The 18,330-nt window shown below is 51.8% G+C and overlaps 3 protein-coding genes across 5 annotated transcripts in view; 1 reads left to right on the forward strand and 2 right to left on the reverse strand.

The window, feature by feature from the left end:
* The window catches only part of MTERF2 (mitochondrial transcription termination factor 2), a 666,987-nt gene that overhangs the window by 507,394 nt on the left and 141,263 nt on the right, over nt 1-18,330 (reverse strand). The gene's annotated exons all lie outside the window — the stretch shown is intronic.
* ABTB3 (ankyrin repeat and BTB domain containing 3) overlaps nt 1-18,330 on the forward strand; it is a 263,740-nt gene that overhangs the window by 194,749 nt on the left and 50,661 nt on the right. For all 3 annotated transcript variants that reach the window (XM_081310319.1, XM_081310320.1, XM_081310318.1), the window contains exon 4: nt 7,066-7,218. In XM_081310319.1, coding sequence (XP_081166445.1) covers nt 7,066-7,218 — 153 coding nt within the window. The remainder of the gene's footprint in view (nt 1-7,065; nt 7,219-18,330) is intronic.
* Nucleotides 1-18,330, reverse strand: part of LOC308657965 (uncharacterized protein) — an 87,899-nt gene that overhangs the window by 23,302 nt on the left and 46,267 nt on the right. The window lies entirely within an intron of this gene.

The raw sequence follows: 18,330 nt of genomic DNA on the forward strand, positions 1-18,330 counted from the left end.
GACCTTACCACAAACGTGGAGGCGTAAAACCACGCAGAACTACTCTCTTGCAGTCCTGGGGGTCAGAAGCCCGAGGTCAGGCTCGCTGGACTAAAGTCAAGGTGTCAGCAGGGCCGGTGCCTCCTGGAGGAGCTGGGAGACTGTTCCTTCCCCTTTTGTAAGGGTCCGGCGAAGCGTCGGAGAAGGAGAGACCACACGAGACTAACTCCATGCAATGGCAAGGGGGATTTTTATTAGGGACCCGTTCCAGCACGCTGGGACTCTGTGCTCACTCAAGAAGGGAGAGCAGCCCAGAGCCCAGAGCAGAGGTCAAGTAGAGCTTAAGTACACTTTTTGGAGAGGGCGGGGGGCTTTGCATACATCAGAACAAATCATCATGAGGCGCGGGGAAATTGAACAACAATTCTGATACATGATTAGTCCATTCATTGGCGGGAACAGTCTGGGCAGGGGTGATTGGTCACTTCTAAACGGGGTACACATTCAAACTGATTGGTTCTGGGGCCTATATGCTTACGTGCCATGCTACCTGGAGCCCTTAGCTATTAAACAACCAGGGAATCAATGGAGATATTTACTGAGCAGCTCCCGCATTGTCCTAACAACTTACAGGTTCCGGGGATAGCAGAGGAATTGTAACAATAGGCTTTTACCTTTTAGCCCAGGCCTTGTAATCTAGAAGCTTTACAATGCCCTAGTCTTTTACACTTTAACTCAGACTTTTGCAGCTTAGAATCAGCTTAGAAATTTTACCTTTACACTTTCTGGTTTCTGGAGGCCACCTGCCTTCCTGTCCACTCCTCACCCCTTCCTTTCATGGTTCCGGCTTCGGGTGTCACAAGTCCCCCTTCCTCCTTTGGCCTTCTGGCCTCCCTCTTGGAAGGATCGCTGGGATTGCACTTGGGGTCTACCCGTATAATCTGGAATAATCTCAAGATTCTTAGTCTCATGAGCAAAGGTCCATTTTTTCCAGATAAAATCCAGGTTCCAGGGATAAGGATGTGGACGACTTTGGGGGCCACTCTTCAGCCTCTGAAGTAGACACTGTTGCTGTCCCCATTTCTCCAATGACCCAACAGGCGTGGCAATTGAAATACCTCACTCCATGTCTCACTGTCTGTGTCTCAGACCATTTTTGCTACTGTAACAAAATACCACAGGCGGGGTGATTTATAGACTGTTGGTTCTGGAGACTGGAAGTCCGCTCTCTGCTTCCAAGATGGCGCCTCTTCCTCCAGAGAAAGGAAGTTGTGTTCTCATGTAGCGGAAGGGGAGGAAGGATGAGAGCACTCTCCTCAACCTCTAATCCCAGTCATGAGAGTGCAGCCCTCATGACTGAATCACCTCCCAAGGCCTTCTCTGCTTCCAAGATGGCGCCTCTTTCTCCAGAGGAAGGAGAAAGAGGCGCCATCTTGTGTCTTCACGTGGTGGAAGGGAAGGAAGGATGAGCACCTCCCCAGGCCCTACCTCCTAGTATGTTGCACTGGGGACTGAGTTCCAACATGAAGTTTGGAGGAACAGAGACATTTAAACCATAGCACACAGCCCACAGAGGGGGCTGGAGTCCAGCTCTGGGCCAGCCATCTCCAAGCCCATTCCCTAACCCCCTACAGCACAGCCTCCGAAGGCTGATGCCCACTATTAGGCCTAATTCAGATGAGACAAGCCAACATCCACTGGGCCTCTGAGGAGGCTGAGCTTCTAAGCACAGCCATTCTATCCCACGCTGAAACCTCAGGGGATGGTTCCTTGGGTTTGGGAACCCTTCCTTAAGTTATTCCCAAAATGTCAAGCCACAGTTGAGAATTCGTTTTCTGGGACTTTCATCCCAAAGTCCCACAGACCTGAACACTGGGGGCTCCTTTTCTCTCTACTCTGGAGGCTGAAGTCTAGGATGGAGCCTCCTTGGCTTGCAGAGGGCCACCCTGTGCTGCGGCTCTACCTCCTCCTTCCCCTGTGTGCCCAGGGCCCTGGTGTCCCTGGGTGTCCTCCCTGCTGTTAAACAGCGGAGCCACAAGAGCAGCCTGACCTCAGGAGCAAGGCAGTCTGGAGGGAGGTGACGGCAGGGCCCCGGGGTAGCCTGGCTCTCAGCTCTGGAACCTGCTCCATTCACAGAAGTGGCTTGCACCCACCGAACCAGACCCTCTGACCCAAACCTGCTTTACAACCCTGTAACAAGTGACCACAGGCCTGCCTAATGCAACTCAGGGTGATCACTGGCCCCTTCTGGAGGTCTAAAAATCCAAAGTAAGTCTCGTGGGGCAGAGGTCAAGGTGTGCGCGGGCTGCTCCCCTCCGAGGCGCTGAGGGAGGAACCCGCTGCCTTGCCTCTTCCAGCTTCTAGAACACGCTCCTTGCCTTGCTTGGCCTGTGGCCTCTTCTCCATCTTCAAAGCCGGCAGTGGTGCATCTCGCCTGGGTGTCACATTCTTCTGTGTCGGTCTCCTTCAGTCTCCCTCCTATAAGTTCCCCTCACATTTAGGGCCCGCCTGGATATGCCTGGATACGTCTGCAGGTTACTGGATCCCATTGGCCAAGTCTCCTTTACCATCAGCATTAATTCAGCTTTCTCTTCTGTCCTGCCTCCCCATCTCCACTCCAGCTCTCCAGATTGTCTGAGGAGGCAAATAGGAGATGATGCGTAAAAAAGCCCTTGATGCCCATAAAGTTCTTTTCTTCCTCAGGGGCTTTGCACAGTCTGTTCCTGCTACTGGACTATCCATCCCTCTACATGCACAGTCACATGTGGCTAACTCCTTCACATCTTTGAGGTTTTGACACCTCCTTAGAGAGGCCTTCCCAGCACCCCCACCTCAACCTTATCTGTTCTCTATTTCAGCACCCTGGCACGCACCACAAGGTGTGACCACTTTATTACTGTTGGTTTATGTGTGTATACTGTCACCCCGTCACACTGTCAGCTGTACTAGAGCAGAGGCCTGTGAGTCCTGTCTCTGCTACATACCCTGACCCTAAAATCCCACTGGGACATGGGTGGTCCTTAAGGGATTGTTGAATGAATAAATAACGTTAATAATTGACGCTTCGTTGGTCATACACTCCTGGCCAGGTCTCGAGTTCTGTCTTTTTAAGATCTAAATCTGGATATGCCTGTGGCTCAGTATGCCCCAAATCACCCTGACCCTCCTAAGTCCCCCAAAGCTTTCTGCCCTCTTTACGGGGACCTTCCTGAGCATCCCCGCATCTTCCCTCAACCACACACGAGACCCTTCCTAAGTGCTCAGGCCACTGGCCATTCCAGTCGTATCAAAGAATACCAGCCTCAGGGGAACCAAGCAGACCAGAGCTGGCCAACCGTGACCCACCGTCTGATGTTATAAATAAAGTTTTATTGGAACACAGCCCAGTTCGCTCACTGGAGTATCATCTAGGGCTGCTTTCTTACTACAACGGCAGGACTCAGCAGTTGTAGCAGGGACTGTGCGGCCCACGGAGCCTGACATACTCACCAGCCGGCCATTCACAGAAGTGGCTTGCACCCCCCGCACTAGACCCTCTGACCCAAACCCACTTTACAGACAAGACGGAGGGCCAGAACACTCACTGGCCAGAGCCAGGAGTTCCCAGCAGACCCAGGCCTGGAATTTGGTTCTGCAGAATCCCAAACCAGGTTTGTCCCACAAAACAGACCATCTGTCCTTAGCACCCAGCATCCCCCAACTCCCTTCCCAGTCGCAGGCCATCTCCCTCACTCCCAGCTCGCTCTTTACCCTTTCAGAGAAAGGCCGTGGCCAGGCATGATCTCCACCTCCTGCTGCCTTGACCCTGCCAGGGGCCCACCTAGGTCACCTCTTCCTTTCCAGATCCTCCAGTCCATCTCTCAATCCTTCCCCTCATGCCACAGAGAAGATTGAGAGGGCCACGGCTCTGCCCGAGTGCACTACTCCCTCCTCTGTGCACTCCAGGAGGGGCTAACAAACCCGGCTAGAATCCCAGGCCCCGCCCCAGGTTCTACTGAACCAGAACTTGGAGTGTGAAGTCGGGGCCTTGGCAAACTTCACTAAACCATGAGCTGCACAGGCGGCTTCCGGGGTTTAGTGGATACAGACAGCACTGGAGTGAAGCAGGAGCCAGTGAAACGTTGTTCTCTAAAAAAAATATTCAAAGAGAATGCAATATTCTTTTTCCTGAGCATTCTCCACCCTCTCCTTGACTCCAGGCCCTAGAATTCTTTCCCATCTCCAGCTCCTCCAAATAAAACATCACAAATAATGCTGGCTTTTCTCCTTCTGAGCAGACAAGATAAGAAGATTTTTTAATGAGTTGCTGGCAAAGAATTCTTGAGCTTATAAACTATTGAGGTCAGAGTGACTAAAGGAGACGCCGTTGAAAGAAGAGAATAGGTACATAGAAAATCCCAGAAGAAGCCGGACCCCTGGGGTTCAGGCTCTCTTCTTCTGGGGCTCGCCAGCTGTCTTGGTAAAGGTGCCCCTGCCTTGGACAGCCGCAGAGCCTCTCTCTGCTTCTCTTGGGATTCTTCAGTACCACTGTGTTCCCTGGGCCTCTGGCATGAAAGGCAGCAGCCCAGGGGCCATTCGGTGAGAGAGAGACACAGCCCTCCAGGGACTGGGGGTCGTGGGCTGTGCTCAGGGGGCCACAGAGTAAAGGAAAGGAGGGGGTGCACCTCTGAAAAACAACCCAGGTAGGCGTTCTCTGAGGTCTTGGGGCTGGTTTCCAATGGCGATGGAGACCCAGTGACAAAAATAAGTTCCACATCACCCCAGACAGTAGAATCCAATTCAATTTCAAGTCACTGTGTGTTTATTGAGTCCTGATTCAGTTTAGGTGATGGAGAGGGAGAAAGAATGAGGGAGACAGCTAAGGAGCAGGCAGACGCAGGCAGAAATTCCCCGGGCGGCTGCCCCGTAGATCCGTGGGTCCAGAAACTCGATTTTATTCGTTTCACCCAGTAAGAAATTGGTAAGTCAGTCTGTTTCATGAACAAATATTTATTAAGTAGCTACAGCCTGCCAGTCACTGTCCTGGAGCTGTAGCTAGAACAGCGACCTGAGCAGTCCCAGGTCCCTGCCCTTGTGGAGTTCACGTGCCAACAGGGCATCTGCAGGACCAGCCTCTGCATGGGGCAGAGTTATCAGGACGGATGTTTAGGAAGAGGTGGGACTTAACCTACAGTTTGAAGGCTCAGTGGGACTGCGGGCCTTACCCACAGGGAACAGAATGCATGGCTGGGTATGAACATGGCACACCACTGGGGCTCCATGAGCAGATCGGTTCCCCTAGAGGTAACAAGTGCATGCTGGGTAACAGGGTGCATGCTGGGGAGCTGGAGAAGAGAATACTGATATCATAAGGAGTTACAGGCTGTGTCGTCTTGGGTCTGACTCCCAGCTCTCACATCTTTGTGATCCATGCATGTTTCTGAACCTCGATAATCACCCCCTTCTCCATCTATGAAATGGGCCTATTCACAGCTAGCTCGGGGGCTGGCCCTGTACTTGGACGAGATCATGAATGGGGTTAACTGGGAGGAACGTAAAAGGCTGAATTATGAGTATCCTCTACATAGGTTCACTCCAGGAATCTGCCACCAACAACTTTATGACATCTGTGTGTCACAGTGGGTCAGCTGCCTTGTGAACCCTTAAGTGCTCCCCTGGCAGCCATGCGGAGCTGAGTGGCAGCCCCAGGGCCAGGGGAAAGACAAAGAGGTGCCTGAAACATGTATGGATCCCCTGGTCTCCTTGAGTTTTGCTCCCTAGCGCCCCCTGGCTTCACTCAAGTCCAGGCCCTGCAGAATGGCAGACCATCTTTGGGATCTGCATAGTGTATTTCTCAAGGCTTGGCCCTGGGCCATCCACCTAAATCAGAGTCCTACAGGCTGCTTTTTAAAAGTGTGTTCTTGGCCCCTCTACAGTCAGCATCTCTGGAGCGAGGGCCAGGACTCTGCATGTCAGAACCTCTCTGGTGCCTCGGCCCTCCCACAATTACATTAGAGTGTGCGTTCTTTGAAGGTGGCCCCAGGCCAGCAGCATCGGTATCAGGAACTGGTTAAAAATGCAAGTCCCAGATCTACCAAATCAGAAACTCTGGGGGGGGCGGGGTTGGTCATCCATCTTTTAACAAACCCTGCAGGTAATTTCCATGCACATTAAATTCACATGGTGGGTATTAAAAACTACTGCTGCCTTTTCCACCCTGCACCGATTAAATCAGAATCCTGGGATAGAGCTAAAGTATGGGTATTTTTCAAGAACCCTTCTCCCCAGAGTGAGCCTAACATGAGGACAGAGTTTACAATCACAGGAAGGAAGAGGAAGACATCTACATTCCACACACACAATGCACACACGCCCTGAGGTAGCTATGGCTGATACAGGACATTGTCTGTCAACCCCTGTGACAATCAGGACCCCACCTTCACACCCCATTGGCAGGAGACATAGGAGGCTCTCAGTTTCAGCAGTGTGACCAAGAGCACAGCTTTGCTGGCTGTTACTGGGCCACCGCCAACAGTGGGGTCCCCTGGGAAAGCTGGGCTCTCTGGGTCTCTGCCAGGTACCACCGCCTTTTGGCAGCTGGTGCTTGGGCAGATCTGAGGCCTGGGAAAGTTCCCGAGGGTGGGTGGAAGCAAGCTGGGGATGGGAGGGGACATTTAGAGGACACCTTAGAATTGGGCCCCGAGTCAGGAGTCCCAAGAACCCTGGCACCAGGTTCCCGGGCCTTCTGCTGGCTCCAGACCTTGTGCTTGGTGCTTTAAGTGACTCATCTCCTTGACGTTCACATGATGCTGAGGGACAGTGTTCACAGCTTAGCTACCGCGTAGGCTTTCGTGGTCACAGGGTCCCCGTTTTACAGATGAGGAAACTGAGGCCCAGCGATTCCGGAGAGCCTGCCCCGGAGTCCCCCGTGGGGTCGGGATGTCTCCGCAGGCTCTCCCACCTCGCGGGAGCGCAGAGCCAGGGTCTCCAGGGAAGCCGAGGGGGGGGCGGGGACGGGGAGGAGGGGTCGGCCCCGGCAGGGGAGGGGCTGAGCGACAGCCACCACCGCCCTAACTGCGCGTCCCCGCCACCCTCCGCCCGCTGCAGGCCCTTCCTCGTGCTGCCGCCGCTGATGGAGTGGATCCGGGTGGCCGTGGCGCACGCCGGCCACCGCCGCAGCTTCTCCATGGACAGCGACGACGTCCGCCAGGCGGCCCGGCTGCTGCTGCCCGGCGTGGACTGCGAGCCGCGCCAGCTCAGGTAGGGCCGGGGCGCGGGCGGGCGGGGATGCACGGAGCGCGGCCGCGAGGCCACCTGCCCCGGGGCTGCGGGCGCCCGGCTCAGCGCGGCGCTGTGGGTCGCGGTGGCTGCGACTCCGCGGGTGTAAATGGCAGATGCGGGCTGAACAATGAGCAGGTCCCGAGTCCCCGGGAGGAACGGGATGGGCAGCGTGGCCGTTGAGATGCCAGGGTGCCAGGGTGCGCTAGCCTTCCTTCCCCTCCCCGCCTTCCTCCCCTCCCTCAATCAAATACTCTTTTCTGACCGAATCTTGCAAACACACTCTGTGGCTGGGGGAGGCAGCCCTCGGCTTCCCCACGTGCACGAGGACGGAGGGGGCCCCTGCATTTCTCACCTGTGTGTCCAGGTCCTCATCCAGCACGGTGGGGACTACTCACGGGCTGCTGAAGCCTCCCCCCCCCCCAAGCCATTTATTGAGCAGCTCATTTTTATCCAAAGCAAAACCAGGGAAACGACCACTTACTTCAGTCATAAATACAAAGAGCACAGAAACCCGATTGCGTGGGGTTGTGCACGCGTGGGTTTGTGTGTGTGTGTGTTTTCCTGGTTCCTTGAAACTGTTTCCTGGGATCGTTATCACCGTTTTCAAATCTTCAAATTCCCTTCCACCCACCTGATGAGAAGCTGTCCTCGCTCTGGTTTGTCTGCCTTGATCAAGGGCCAAGCTACAGAGATTTCTGCCCTTCCAGGATCTGACTGGGGTCTGCAAGGAAATTGAGGCTTTGCAGGATAAAAGGTGGCCACCCAAGCCCCAGAGGGCCTCAGGGCCCAAGAACACAGAAGGCACTGATGGGTCTATGAATGTTTACCATAAGCTGGGTCCTGTTTTAAGTGCTTTATATGGATTAATGTCTAATATTCTCCCAAATCCTATCAAATAGTTGATTATTACACCCTCCTCAAAGACAAAGAAACTGAGGCCCAGGTAGGTTAAGTCTTATACCCAAGGTCACTGGAGTGGTAAATGCTCAGGATATGAATTCAGATAGCCAGACCCAGGCCTGTATTCTAACCCCTGAGCTTTTCTGCCTTCAGGTTTCTCTGACTAGTCCGTTCCTAGCTGGTCACCATGCCTTCCACCATGGCACCTAGAACAACAGTCGTTCTCAGGGAAAGGCTGGGAGCAGCCGTTTATTAAGCAGGTACTATGTGACAGTTATCAGCTGCAACAAGACATTTGCACTCATCGCCTGTCTCCTTTAATCCCTGCAGCAGCCTCATGAGGTTGCTTCCCATGTTGCAGATGAGGAAGCCATTGGTGGGGTAGCTTGTAGGTGGAAGGGCCAGGAAGAGATTATAGTGATTCTAGGCCAAAGTTCAGCCTTTGCCCACCAGACTCTCCTGTCTTCTGTTTCTTAGAGTGGTACCCTACCCGTGGCTCACTGTCCCCAGCTCCAACCTGGGGTACCCTTGGGGCTCCAGCTCTCCTGATTGAAATAAGCCCTGATCCACTGCAGGGTGGGGAAAGTAAGACATTTCCTTAATGTTTACTGACAAAGTGTTCTTTGTCTGTCGTGCTCCCAGAAGTCAGAGCCTACGGTTAGGAGCCTGGGCTCCAGCGTACCATTGCCTGGATCCAAATGCCACCACCACAGTTAATTTAGCTGTGCAATCTTGGGCAAGCTAGTTAACCTCTTTGAACCTTCATTTCCCCGTCAGTAACTTGGGGGTATTATTAGCAGCCCCCCTCAGAGGTTAGTGCAAGCACAACATGAGGTCATGAATGTGAAGCCTCCATATAGACAACACCCAAAAGGAAATAAGTAGAATCTCAAAAGTCTCTACTACCCTGAAAAGCAATAGAGGCTCATACTCGGGAATGTTGCTTTATGGTTTTGGAAGGCCTTTAATGTGTTCTAATATGAACCTCAAAATAAACATTGTTGTCCAGAAAAATAATGCTGCCCCATTTTACAGAGAAGAAAATCAAGGCCCAGAGACATTAGGTAATGCCCAGGATCACACAGATATTAAGTGACCGGGTCAGGAGTGGGATAACGAACCAGGCACCCAAAAGTAGAACCACACTGGCCCTCCATATCCAGGGGTTCAGCCAGCTGCAGGTGAAAAATATTTGAGAAGAGAATTCTGTCTGTACTGAACATGATCCAATGACTTCTTGTCACTATGGCCTGGCCATTATAGTCTAACTGCTGTTTGCATAACATCTTCATTGCACGAGGTATTATAAGTAACGTGGAGATCATTTAAAGTGCACAGGAGGATCATGTTGGTGACGTCAGATGCTGCACCATTTTATAGGAGGGACTTGAGCATCTGGGGATTTGGGTGACTACAGGGGATCCTGACATCAATCCCCTGTAGGTACAAGGGATGGGTGATGTATAGCTTTTCTGGTTCCCCACCCTAGAACTAGATAGTCCTCTCGGAGGACCGTGGTAGCCCTCTTCTTCTCCTTCTTCTTTTAATATTTTTTAAGTTGTCAAAAATGGATCTTTTTTGTTTTATTTATTTACTTGTACGTGGTGCTGAGGATCGAACCCAGGGCCTCCCACATACCAGGCAAGTGCTCTGCCGCTGAGCCACCACCCCAGCCAGCAGCACTCTTCTTGATGACTCTGTTCCTCCTCAGAATTCCATACACCAAACCTGAGCCTCGGGGAGCTATCCATCTCTGCACCCCCCCTTCAGCACAGAGCACGGTCTAGTGACCACATGAGTGTCACTCTGACAGTCACACCAAGGGTTCTGTCTCTCATCTGTCCAGCTTGAGGCCTCAGCCCTGGCATTTGGGGTGTGAACGTGATGAGCTCAGAAGCCACAGTGCACAGGGAGCCAAGGGGGTCAGTTTCACAGGAGGCCCTGGGCTCTTTTTTAGTCATTTATCCCTCCACCCTTGACTTGAGTGTCTCCCGAATGACAATTTGTATACAGAAAATGTACTCTTTGATTGTTCAAGCTAAAATTTCATTAAATTTGGATGGTCATCTTAAAAAAAAGAGATAACTGAAAAGACCGTCGACCCTCCAAACCTGCAGTTTCTGAGTCTGCAGATTCAACCAACGGCACATCAAAAATACTTTGGAATTTTTTCCGGTACTGAATAGGCACATATTTGTCATCCCCTAGATACTGTAGTACAACAACTATTTCCGCAGCATTTACATTGTACTAGGTATTATAAGTAATCTAGGGATTATTTAAAGTACACAGAAAGATGCACATTAGGTTATGTGCACATACTTTGCCGTTTTTATATGAGGGATTTGAGCATCAGCAGATTCTGCTGTCCTCAGGGTGTTCTCACAGATACCAAGGAGCACTGTGTAGTATTTTGTTAGCTTTTCTAAACAGTAGGTGTAAAACTTACAAGTTACATTAACTTGAAAAACAAACTCAGTTCATGAAAAAGAGTACTTATTTTTCAGTCTGATCAGTGTGTGTGTGTGTGTGTGTGTGTGTGTGCGCGCGCGCGCGCTTCCAATCTCTTTAAATGTGATGATGTGAACAATTACCAGCTCCATTTTGCAGGTAACAGGAACAAAGACATTTTGTTCGTTCAGACACCCAGCAAAAACACGAAGGACCCACTCTGTCCCTTATTCAAACTGACCTCGAGGCTTGTCCACAACCATCTGCAACAACTTATGCAAAATAGATTCATAACCCCATTTTACAGAGAAGAAGGCCAAGGCTTCTTGGGGTTATGGCACCCACCCCAAGTCACTGAAGCCCAGAGCAGGTCTAGAATGGAGGATTTCCCCAGAGGAGGTATCAATAGTGTCCTTGTTTCTCTTCCCAGTCCCTCAGCCTAGACGTTAGCAGGCAGGCCCCTGGTTCTGGGAGAGCGCCCAGCTCCCCTCCCTAAGCATAAACCAGACAGGAAAGCTGAGGGTCATTTGGTGTTCTAACAAATGCGGGAAAGTGGCCTTGGCGGCTGGAGTGTCAGTGACATTAGCACATATAATTGCCAGGCAGCTGGCGCAGGCTTCCTGGAGGGAGGCAGCCTGGAGCAGGAGTCAAGGATCCCCAGGTCTGGCACTAGTGCCAGATCTGCAGAGCGACCTTGGTCAAATGCTGCTGGAGCTCTGTCTTTGTCCCCACTTAGCGACAGCAGAGCCTCACCATGGTGATCAGGTGTTCAGAGGGATGCCGCTCTGTGCGGCTGCGGCTTCTGAGCCAACAGGGTGACCCATTTAGTCTGCCTTAGTCAGAGTGTCAGGTAATCTAAACGTGGTGAAGCCAGCTTTTTTTTTTTTTCCTTCTTCTTCTTTGTGAGGTGAGGGAGTCGGAGCAGAGGAGGGGAAGGACAGAATGGTTAATACGCCTCGGCGGGATTCCTTGTTTCCTTAATTATGGGTTTTGAAACTCTTCAGGAGATGCAAAAATAAATGCTGTGGGTTCCTTCATGTTTGTAAGGCAGTGTTTCTGTTCTGGCTGTGTTGATAGAGAAGAAGTCAGGGGACCTTACTAGGTCCTCCCTCAGCTGATAAATGGCACCATTCAACAGGATTTGGGGGTCATTAGAACTGTGAGCTCCTTCCAGAAAATGCCTCATCTTTTTACAAGTGTTTCAGACCAGAATTTGAGCTGTCCCTACATGGAAAAGCCCAGAGTGATAAGGTGCAGCGTATTAGAGGGGATTTGGGGGACCTGGGCCATTGTGTTCCTGCCTTGACTTCCCTGTGGTCTTTAGTAGCACCTACTACGTGCCAAGACTCAGATGCTGTTGTCTAGGTCTGCTGCTTTCTACCAGGTGACCTGGAGCAAGTCACTTCCCCATCACACAGGGCTTGGTCCATCCTCTGTAAGGATGGGAGTGGCCACTGCTCCCTGGGCTTGAGGACCATGGCAGAAGGTCAGAGATGAACTGAACAAACAGGTGGCACCATGGGCCAACCTGCTACTTTCCACCCTTCCCAGGTCTCCTGGGCACCTGGAGTCTGACAGGTTTTATTCTTTGTTCAGCGTGGGCCCAGCTAAAATGCCACCTGTAATGACAGCTGGAAGTTCAGGTTCATTCGCCAGACAGGTCTAGGGTGCCGATGGCCTTCGGGGCCCACACAGGAGAACACCTGCGGCTCTCTGAGAAGATCATCCAGACCAGGGGAAGGCTAACCCTTGGCATCCCATAGCCATCCCTGGGTAGGTGCAGAGGTCGGCTCCAGGATGCCAAACCTGTGAATGCTCAAGCCCCTTATATAAAATGGCACAGTAGTGTGCATATCCTGTAGGCTCTAACTCCTCTCTCGGTTACTCTCTTTCCATGTGGTTTGCTGTTAAACTGTATTCTTCAGGGAATAATGACAAGAGGAAAGTCTGTATGTGTCAGTCCAGATGCAACTGTTTCCCTAACTGTTTTCAGCCCACGGTTGGTGGAATCCACAGAGCCACGGATCCAGAGGGCCACTGTGCCACCCACGCCCTCCCCAGGTCCATGGGGTCCCTGATCTTGTTCTGGGCTCCGAGGAGACTATCCTCCTGCCACTAGAAGGATGCACCATCATCAGTAGTGAGCAAATGAGCTCCTCAGTGTCCCACAGAGCCTGAGCACTACCAGAAGGGAGAGAGGGCATGGAGCAGAGAGGAATAGATTGGGTGTTTGGAGGGCACATCAGGACCCTGGGGGAAGTGACACTGTCACACGCCTGCCTTAAATGAATATTTGACAAGGGCATAGGGAGAAAATACAGGTGGAAGGAGAGTGGGTGTGGAAGCCCAGCCCCTTCAGCCACTTCCCTCGGTCATGTCCATGGACACCCCTGAAGCCTGACCTTGGGCCTCCCTGTTCTCTCCCCGAGAAGATCCGCTGCAGAGGCTGAGCACCTGGGCCTACATGTGGTGCCATGGGAAGCTGGAAGGCTCCTCAGCCCTGGCAGTCCGCTCTCTCCTCTCCCTGTGAGCCCTTGTCCTTCCCGCCCTGGACACACAGCTCCCCACGGACTCTCAGCTGGGCCACTGTAGAGAGCATTCAGGGAAGGCCGGCCCCTTCTTCACCTCCAGGAGATCAGCCTCCACGCTGCGGCCATGGTGACCCAGCATGGAGCTGCCTCCCCCCCCCCCCCCCCCCCCCGCACTGAGGTCAGTACATTAGCGCCTCCTGGAAGCAAGGGAAAAGCCTCCTGATCCCAGGGGAGTCACTCTGGGACGTAAGTGTCCTCCCCAGCAGGGTCAGGGAGAGGGCACAGAGCCTGCTTAGGGAGCTGAGCTAGACGGACAGCCTTGCACTCTGCAAGCACCTACCGAGAACCTGCCATATGACTGACCTACTATGTGCTCAGCTGCACAGAGACATCCAGGAATAATGACAGAAACCCACGGTGCCTACCGACAGCTGTCAGTCAAGATCTAGGCTGGGGGGAGCTGGTGGTGACCTCCCTGCAGAGGTGCTACTTGATGTGTTTCCTGAAAACTAAACAGGAGTATATCAGGCGGAGAAGTGAAGGGAGGAAATAAGGGAGGAAAGCTCTAGAGCAATAAATCCAGGCAGAGGAAGAGCACAGGCTCAGACCTCCAGGTGGGACTGCGGATGGAGGACGCACAGGAATCCACAGAGGGCACAGGTTCTAACAGCCACTGAGGACCGGCTCCCAGCTGCTGGCTGCAGAGCTGGAAGAGGGGCCAGATTCATCCCGGAAGGGTCCTGTGTGCCATGCCAAAGAACTCTGACTTACCCTGCAGGAGGCCAGAGCTGTTGCAGATTTTTAAGTCGGGAAATGACATCAGACTCATATTTTTGCAAGAGTTGCCTACCGGTCAAATGGAAGATGGACCCAGGTAGCAGGTTTCAGGGACTCTGGGGTCCAGTGATCCAGGTGAGATGCTGGCAGTCAGAATGAAGGCAGAAGCAGAAGATGGAGAGAGGAGAAAGGACCAGAGAGACACAGAGGGGACAAGTGGCATTCAGTGTTAGGCTCGGGGAGGGGCGTGACGGACACAGGGTTTCAGGTAGAGCTGTCTGGGTGGCCAGAATTGCACCATAATGGGAATAGACTTAATGCCCCAGAACTAGACACTTTCAAGATGATGAATTTTATGTAGATTCTACCACAATAAAAAGAATGGCCCTGGAGTGTTTTCAAATAAGAAAAACCATTCAGAACAGTGTGGAAGGTGTCAACGTGGTACCTAACCCATCTCTGTAAGGAAAGATACAAACAAATAACCCCTTAGGTGATGTGCATGTACATGGATGCACGTGGCACAATGGATCCCACTATTAGGTCTAATTATAATGCACCGATTAATAAATGAGCCCAGAGTGGCCTCCCAAGAGGAATGGGAAGCTGGGTGTGACTGAGCTAGGGCTGCCCTAACAAAACTCCACTGCCCAGGGCTCGAAAAACAACAGATGTTCAATGTCTCACAGTTCTGGAGGCTGAAAGTCCAAGATCAAGGGGCCAGGAGAGTGGGCTCCCTCCAAAACCTCTAGGCTGGAGTCTTACTGTCCCCAGCTCCCATAGCCCGAGGCATCATTCAGCTATGGCAGTGCCACTCTGGTCTCTGCCTCCGTCTGCACTAGGCTGTCTTCCCTCCGGGTCTGTGTCCCACATTTCTATCTTCTTCTGAGGACAGTAGTCATAGTAGCTTAGGGCCACCCTAAGTACCTCGGGTCTTTCTGGGAAACATAGTTAATCCAGACCACCGGGGAGGAGAGGCTGGAGGCAAATGCCCTTGGCTGTCGGGTTTTGGAGCCCATGTGTGTTCTCTACTCCACTCACCAAATTTTTATGTTAGAAGTTGACTCTGGGCTGGGGCTGCGGCTCAGCGGTAGAGTGCTTGCCTAGCGTGAGTGAGGCTCAGAGTTCCGCCCCAGCTCACACAAGAAAAGAAAAATTGACTCTGCGGGTGTCTGGCTTGGGAACCGGTGCCACTAGGGATGCTTTTTTCAAAGGGCACTGCAGGAGAAGTCGTCATGGGTTTGGTTTGGAAAATGTCCCTTGTTCATCTAACTGAGAGGTCGTTACCGGGCTTCCCCATTGGAGCAGGGTTACCAGGGAGTAGTGCTTACCCACACCTGCTTAAAGAGGAGGCAGAACACAGTACCAGGGAACACAGGCCTTGCAGCTGATGACCTGGATTCCAATCCTGGCTTGACACTTATTCTTTGTGTGACCTTAGGCAAGTAATTCATGCCCTCTGGGCCTCAGTTTCTGTATCTGTAAAATGGAGACAATAATATCCCCACGTCTTAAGATTGTGGGGAGGATTCAATGAAATGATTTGTAGAAACCATTTACAAAAGGCTTGTGTCGTAGTAATGCCTGTTAAGGTTTAACTATTACCCTTATTTCCTCCCCCTGGACCGTGCAGGCCGGGAGGGCAAGGGAACAGTGTGGAGGCTGCCCTCAGGGAAATGGTTTGTAGCTGAGTCTGCCACTAGGCCGGTCCCCAGGAAGCAGGAAGAACACCAGCCAGGGATGGCTGGCTTGGGAGCCACTGTCCTCACCTCTGTGATCCCAGAGGTCTTCTGTGTGACTCATCTCTGAAGTTTAAGATTCGGAAGTCCAGCATTGGCTGGAGTCCCCAACCCTGTCCAGAGCAATGGAGTCCTCATGATGGGCTCACTAATAGGAAGAGAGAGCAGATGGAGAAGAGAAGATGAACAGACAGCAAATGTGGCCCCGGACTGACTGGGCCTTGTCCAAAGTGAGCAGAGCTTGGGCAGTTACTAGGGGTGTACAATCTTCTGAAAAAAGGGGTCACAGCATAGACTTTCATCTAAGACAACTGGCTGCTTCTTCAGGACTAGGGCAGAAATCAGCTACCTTAGTTGTGGGGCCAAGCACATAGTTGGGGCCGAGTAGTTTTGATCGATAATGAATGAATGGTGCCCAGGGCTATGATGAAGTGCATTGATGGTTCTGTAGGTGACCAGACTGGGCTTTTCCTGGACTAATTCATATGCACAAAGATTTCAAGGAGAGACACTGGGAGGCAGCTGAGAACTCAGGCGAGATCTCAGAAAAGAGAGGTCTTTTTTTTTTTTTTTTTTTTTTTTTGTTAAAGAGAGAGTGAGAGAGGGAGAGAGAGAAAGGGAGAGAGAGAATTTTAATATTTATTTTTTAGTTATTGGCGGACACACCATCTTTGTTTGTATGTGGTGCTGAGAATCGAACCCGGGCTGCATGCATGCCAGGCGAGCGCGCTACCGCTTGAGCCACATCCCCAGCCCCATAAGAGAGGTCTTAACTAAAGGAGCCTTTGGGGTGGGGGTGGGGGGCCACTCTGGCAAACAGGCGCTATTGAAGTCATGGGTGTGGATGAGATCACCCCCAGGAAGCGACGAGTGAAGAGGCGGCACCCTGAGACAAGGAGCAGTGGTCCAGGTCAGAGAAGAGCCTACAGAAGCTGAGAGACAGGAATCTGAGACGGAGCGGGGTCACCAGCATCTAGAATTGAGACACTGCAGAAGCGATGCAGGCTGAAAAGAGGCCACCAGCCCTGGCAGGAGGGAAGTGCCCTTCACAGCAGCCTGGGCAACAGCCTGGTGTGGGCGGAAGCCAGACTGCGGGCCACAGATGGTTTGCCAACACTCGGAACTGGTTCCAAGCCTTCAAAGTGTTGAAACCAAAACAGAAACACGTTTGGCGCTCACAGCCACACGGAGAACTGCATCTTAAGTAGCACCGGGGCTGGGTTCCAAATCAGGGCTTCCCGTCCAGGCCGGCGGTTTGAGGGTCTGTAGTTTGCCACGTGGGATCTGGCTTCCTGAGAAGCAGAGGTTTATTATCTATTGATTTGGTGGCCCTCTCTTGGCTGTCTTAGCTCTCTACCCAATGTGCTTATTTCCTCACAGGCCAGCAGAGCTCCCAAGCTCTAGTTTAGAGTATTAGTGACTCAGGGTCAGTATCTTTCCTGGGCAATGAGTCAGGTGACTGGGACTTACTGTGGAGTCGTGTATTTAGCACAAAGAGCTCAGGACAAAGCCAGGGCAGAGGTGTTCTTGCTAACAACGAAGGAGTGGTCCCATCCTCCCCAAAGCTCAGAGGCATCACCTCACCACTGTGCATGTGCCGTGTCTCCAAGTCATTCTGTCCTTTCACCCCCATTACATCACCCTGCGGAGATGCGGGTCCACCTGAGGTCCCCAGGGTCTTTTACAGCCCTGGAAGTTATTTGCTTTTGCAGTCAGACATTAGATGTGCAGAATGACAGTAACGCCTTGGCCTGTGGAGAAATGAGACATGGAGAGGAGAAGGAACTAAGAGAAGCTTTGACTCACTCTCTTAAATCTCTACGAGATGACAGATCACTCAAGAGCCTGCAGGGACCAGGCCCAGGCCCAGGTGTTTCTCGTGCACCCTCCATTCAGCAATCCTGAGCCCTCCGAGGGGCTCCCCCCCCCCCCGCCTACAGCTGAGGAAACAGGACTGCAGGAGGCTAGGAACCCCCCACAGTGACATGAAGAACGTGTCCCATCCCGTCTGCCCGACTCCAAAGCCCACGTTCCCTTGCTAGTCAAGGCAGCTTCAGTCAAAGACTCAAGGGAAACGTCAAAGTCACCTTTGGACAGACTCACAGGTTCATGTGGAAAGTCTCAGCCACCAGCCCCAGATCCTTTTAGGAATTCAGGTGCACCTGTCAGCTTTGGCCAATGCCAGAAGTCCCTGAGAAGACTTGAGACAGAAATATCCTACCATGTGGCCAAGAGAGATGGGAGACAGGCTCAGCTGGGAATCCTGCAAATGTAAATCAGAACCTCGCCCAGGTATGCATTTCATACTCCTCAGGTGGCAAATATATATATATATATATATATTAAAGTCTGATAATACCAGATTGGAGTGAAGATAGAGAGCAGTGATAACTCTTAAACACCACTGGAGGGGACTCTGAATCCACTTTCAAGTAAACTCAAAAACACGATTCTACTCCTATGTCTACACCCCAGAGAAACACTTCCACATGGAAATAAGGAGACATGTACAAAGATGTTTATAGGCTCAGTGTGTATAACAGCAAAAGAGAGAAATAATAAGCTTTCTCTAGGCAAATAGATAAATAAATTATGGTATATTAATTTAACAGAAAGCCAAGTAGCAATGAAAATAAATGAACTAGAACTATATGTTACTACACGGCCAACTCCCAAATATTGTGCAAAAACAA

Source organism: Spermophilus citellus (assembly GCF_964194105.1).
Source record: "Spermophilus citellus genome assembly, chromosome: 10".
Lineage (NCBI taxonomy): Eukaryota > Metazoa > Chordata > Mammalia > Rodentia > Sciuridae > Spermophilus > Spermophilus citellus.